The sequence below is a fragment of the Habropoda laboriosa genome, unplaced genomic scaffold, assembly GCF_001263275.1.
Source record: "Habropoda laboriosa isolate 0110345459 unplaced genomic scaffold, ASM126327v1 scaffold42, whole genome shotgun sequence".
In the NCBI taxonomy this organism is placed as follows: Eukaryota; Metazoa; Arthropoda; class Insecta; order Hymenoptera; family Apidae; genus Habropoda; species Habropoda laboriosa.
Window position 1 is genome coordinate 248,615 of NW_017100181.1, and position 5,721 is coordinate 254,335.

General features: G+C 33.7%; 1 protein-coding gene across 1 annotated transcript in view; it reads right to left on the reverse strand.

The window, feature by feature from the left end:
- LOC108579069 (acidic leucine-rich nuclear phosphoprotein 32 family member A) overlaps positions 1-3,159 on the reverse strand; it is a 7,288-nt gene extending 4,129 nt beyond the window's left edge. The window contains exon 1 of the mRNA XM_017942510.1: positions 2,890-3,159. Within this exon, the coding sequence (XP_017797999.1) occupies positions 2,890-2,937 (48 nt within the window). The 5' untranslated portion in view covers positions 2,938-3,159. The remainder of the gene's footprint in view (positions 1-2,889) is intronic.
- Between the last annotated feature and the right edge of the window lie 2,562 nt (positions 3,160-5,721).

Genomic DNA, 5,721 nt, shown 5'->3' on the forward strand with positions numbered 1-5,721 from the left:
GGAATTTTATATAAAAATATTTTGTATTTTAGAAACAAGACAAATGAAATTTTGCTTCGTGCTAAAGAAATTTGCCAATGTATATAATTTTGTTGCTTTTTATGCAACGGTTCATAAAGTAGTAGTTACAGCACTGCTAAGTGAACTGCATCGCAACGCCGGTGGTTAACGTGATGCAAACGCCCACGCATATATATTCAACATTAATGTATCGAGAAGGAGTTCAGAAAATGGTGTCGAGTGTTACTTAATCAATGAAATAAAATTAGTTATGTGATATAAAGCTGTGAAAAATAATTATTTCGATTTTCTTATTATTCTGAAACGTACGCGTGTCAATTGGTGACAGAGTGGACTCGTCCAAGATGGCTGCACAGTGATCAGTAACACGCCATAAGACACGAATGTAGATTAGATATACAAGAAACTGTACGATTAATTCAGCATATTTCGTATTCACAGAAATAGCCAGAAATATCTTTAGAACATATGCCATTCTAAGAGATATAAAGAAATTTAATTGTCGATAGAAACACTCGCGCGCACTTGAAAACAATGGCGACGTCCACTCGCACGCGCATCTCATGGCAGCACCTCATGGCACGCACAACTCTTCCCGCTGATAATTGATTTACATAATATACTTTTACCACTTGAAAAGAAAATATATAGACCGTACAAAATACGACACACTTTTCCGAAAAAATGTATCACTGTGTTAATCTTACGAGCGCAATTATATTTTTATGGATATATTAAGACGACATAAAAGAATGCTTATCGCTAAGTGACTTGGAACACAAAACACGATTGATGATTTGTTGCTTTTTCAAGTCATATTTCCCGTGATAGATATATTTTCAAAATTTTACTCAATATTTTATAATTAATATTATATTTTCTCATTAATTATCGTCAGTTCTTCAGTTATATGTTAATAAATTATATTTTTTCCACGAAAAAATGGATGAATTAATATGTATGCATAGTACAAGATGGAAATGCAAAACGGAGTACAATTTTGAAATTTTGTTGCTTCTTAAATTCTTTCTAGTTGGAGTTTCCATGTGACCTTGATGGATTTAACATTCTTGGAGTACCGAAAATCGAGGTCAAAGGACTGTTAAGTTCTGACATAATACTTTATATGTAAGTAACCGTGACTTGTCAGTAAATGCATATGAGGCTGCATATGTTTCTCGAAACTCGTTCGAAAGGGGCACCATCTTGTCAAAGCCTTTTTATACTTCGGTATTGCGTTGTATAGAAAATCAACCATTAAATACCGAGAACGATAACACATTTTAAATGATTAGTTTTCTAAAATGCCCTTTAGACGACTCGCTAAGATGTGGTTACTCTTGTTAATAGGAGCACACGTACGATACACGGTAGTTTAAAAAGAGGGGCTCCTAGAGACAGCCACGCCACGCTATAATTTGATCACACGACTTGCGTATAACACGGCATTTTAAATAAGAAACAATCTAGCTTCAAATTACTACAATTTTTCATAAAACATTTATTGACTATTGAAATGATCAAATAATGCGACAATATATTAATAGAGAAACTTTCTAGAACATTTTTATACGTTTCTAAAAAAATTAAAAAATGAATCTTTTACGGAAAAATTACTGTTTAATATTTCAAAAATTAATTCGTTTACTTTTAACAAGGCTTCGATTTTATGAAGGTATTAATCAAATCTTTTTTGGGACGTTTATACGACATTGTAACGTTGCTTCAATACAATAAATATCTTTCCACAAGGTCAATAAAAAAATTTTTTTGACCTAACATTTTCAAAAGTGAATGTTTTTTCCAGAAGGAAAATTTCGAAAGCGACATGATTTGGAAAGCTTCCAAGAAGTAGTTTATTAGGAAATTATCTCCTTTAATACGTTTTTAAAGATCAATTAATTCAGAAACTGAGATTAAAACAAATTGTATTATGAAAATAATAATAAATCCTAAATATTATTTTCCTAATTCCTTAAACCGAACAAGTAAACACATTCACCAAAAAATCGGCCATTGTAAGAGCAATGTCTCCATTGATTAAACATGTTTTACTTTCTATGCTAACGACATTGATTCTACCATGTGTTAAATCACAAGTCAGCAAGACACAATATATACAATACCATACGTTTAGTAGTAAATAATTCAAGTTCAAATGCATTTAACTGCGGGTTGTATAGTGCTTTCTCTATGAATGTAATATCATATCTACGGCGCGATAAGGGAGACTTCACAATTTGGTAGAATTTCGTACGCTGGAAAAACTTGAAAAAATTTAATAAATGATTGGTTGATCAACTATTCGTTGAATTCGGTCAACCAATCAGCTTGCGAGTTTCTCAGTTTTCCAGTTAATACAATACAACTGATCTGGGAATCCTCCCTAACTGTATCGGTTTCTTCGAATTTTCCACCGATTTAGTAAAAAGACGCACGCGATAATGAAGTGCAAATATCATCTAAAATGATCGAACGAAAAAGAAACAAAGTAGAAAAAAACGCGGTATGTCGGAATAAGGTAATGAAAAATCAAGGAGACCAGGCCGTTCATGCAAACCACGCCATGCCTGTTACTCTCATGGCAGTCGTAGCATCTCGTGTCGGCATCGAGAACACGTCTTCTTGCCCGATAAATCGTCGGAGCCACGCGGTCGCCGTCAAGAAATCCGAGTTCTCGTGCGTCTTCGAGGAGCCAGTGGCGTGCCGCAGAGCGAGTGCGTGGTGTCGGTGTCGCGCGAGGGAACACGATTCTCTCTGCACCCGCTCTCAGACCTGCACACGATAGAACAGCAAGCACGCAACAACCCGCGGTATCGTCTCGTGTCGGGCAAAGCAATGCAATAAAATAAGTGGGGTTCGGCTTACTTCGCCGGGGTTTCTTCCCCGTTTTTCGAGATCTATCCGCTTCTCCATGGCCGGCAGACCCGTTTGCAACTCCGTACACAGATCACTACACTTTCCTGCGTCGCAACAACTAGTCGCAACCTTGCTTTCAAACCGGGAATATGACGGACGGACCACGGTTGGTCACCAGTCGGACAGAGCCACCACCGTACCGAAGAGCCAACCCAACGGCGGTTCGATTCTGGCCTAGGCCCTATGCTCTCTACACTCGACTCACCGGACTGGCGGGGCCCCCACACAATAACAACCCACGAGGCGGGAAACGAAACACATGTCTGGCACTACTTTCGAAGCGACCAATCCCGTTCTTTTGTTCACTCGCGGTACCGATCGACTTGACATCTTGCGGGCTTTCAGCTAACTTTACTTCAACGCGCCTAAATTCATTTCTTTTACATACATGATTGGAACAATAAATTTTTTTATAATACGGTGATCGTACAATTTTATTTTTAATGTTAACTATTTTGTTGATCTATTTAAATGTTATTATCGCGAAGAATATTTCGGAAATTATTTTGTTTCTTTTCTTAATGATGGAAGGAGTTGATAGTTTACACCCGTTACCGCAATCATTTTGAAGCTTCCGGCGCTCGTGTTAGACTCGGAGTCTTCTTATGCCTCCTTTATTTTACGTAACACCGCGTAAGGAAATCCGGCGTAATTCTACGAGCAACTGACAATTTGACTGAGAAATGGAGTGATATTCTTCACTTTAGTATTCGTTAATGTTAAACAATTGCTTATGCGAGATATCGAAGTTGATATCGAAATTCAAATATCGATGATGCAAAACAATTTAAACGTTTCATATTTTTAATTATTTAACAGTTTACTTATTACCATAAAAAAATAACTAATTTATAATACCAATTATAATTACAATATTGTATATTATTTGTGGAGTTAATTTCATACTACTTTAAATGTAAGTTTTGTATTAGAAAAATATAAGTTATAGAATGTAAGATATAACATTTTTTCTTGGTACTTGTTACACTATGTTATTCATATTTCTGAATACTATTATTGTCATCAATGTTATTATTATTACATACAGCATATAGTTTTTTTATTTTTTGTAAATTTTAGCTTACGTTATTAGATACACGTTAAATATTATTGATCAAAATTATTTTGCACAATTTTCCATTGATTTCACGGACAATTATAAAAACACAATAGAAACATTAACTTTAATTGGCATTGGTAAAATTTTGTTTGCTCAAACATAACTATTGAACAATTTTAAAAGAGAAAAAAGTGGCTTATGATGTACCTATTCGAATATAATATTCTCAAGTCATAATATCTATATTCGATGCTCAAGTGATCCGCCCCTGCAGGTGTAGAATCTGTGAAGGGTTGAGATCAATATGCGCTCATTGATTGCACTTTAGCTGCGCTGCGTCGACCTCGTCGAGTTTGTCTTCCTTACAGCACTAAACACCGAGCATGTACCTACCTATCTGCTTGGTTGCATCCAACGTGCACCTTTCACCGACTTCTGCACAACTGAGTTATAAGCCTACGATATACGCGTTATAAGATGCAACGTAATGTCCTTGTCGATACAACTTTTCGTTACAAAGTTTCGTGATAAGCAGGTGGGAATCACTAATTTCGAAACTACCTTTTTCACCGATCATCATACCTTATACACAAAACAATTCGTGTAAGTTTAGTGCATCTTGCAACTTAGTAATGCTAACATTTAACGAAAATGACAACTTTTCTAAATAGATTCTTTAAAATAATTCGAGCAATCGTTTGTTTTAACATATGCTAACTGTCTTATTTTAATTATCCTCTACGTTGTTATTTATAAAATCATGTGAATTATGTACTTTGTGGTACGTGAATATACATTTCATGTCATACATGTATGTTATAAGTGCTCGATTATAAATTTTGAGTAAAGTGTTTTAGGTAATTTTTTTAAATTTATGATTTATCATAAATACAATTAAAAATTATTGAATACATTTCATAATACACTTTGATCGAGATACTATTTCTGTTTATAAGATCTCGTATTATTTGTACATACACATAAGCACACAAGATGACATAGGAGACAATAGTATATAGATGAATATGATATAGATTATACATTAGTTACACATATGAAATTACACGTACTATCGCTACCGTATTTATTGAAAACAAAATATTGTCATTAATAAGATATTTTATATAAAAAAAAAAGTAATATCTAGTGCATTAAATATTTCAATATTTTAAGTTCTTTCATCAAACGTACTTCATTGATATACACGTATTTATGTATTTTGTGTATTCAAATTTAATGATTAAATTTATAATTGTTTCGCATTTCACTGACTTCCTTCAACATATCGGAAATTAGAGAACTAAGTTAACGAGAATCACAATGTATTCATATCGATTATACATGTATTGTAGTGTACATTACACGGCCAATCAAATTACTAGTTATAAATAAACATGGCTGTCTTTCTTTAGTCCGTTTTCGTCCTCTGCACAGTGTCAAGAGCATACTGAATATGCTTAATCATATGCTTTTGCACAGATTACAATTCCTTATTATGTTTATTTAAGCAATATATAATGCATGTAAACTATAAAGTACTGAAAACGTTTAATGGTAAAAGTATAAAACAAAAGGATGTAACTGTGCAATTTCATGTAATATTTCATTATAAAATATAGCACACATGGAAGTATAAATCAATCATACAGACAAAAAATGGTTTGAATATTAATAAAAATTCAAAAAAACTCTACAATTACACATTGAAAATGTTTATTAAG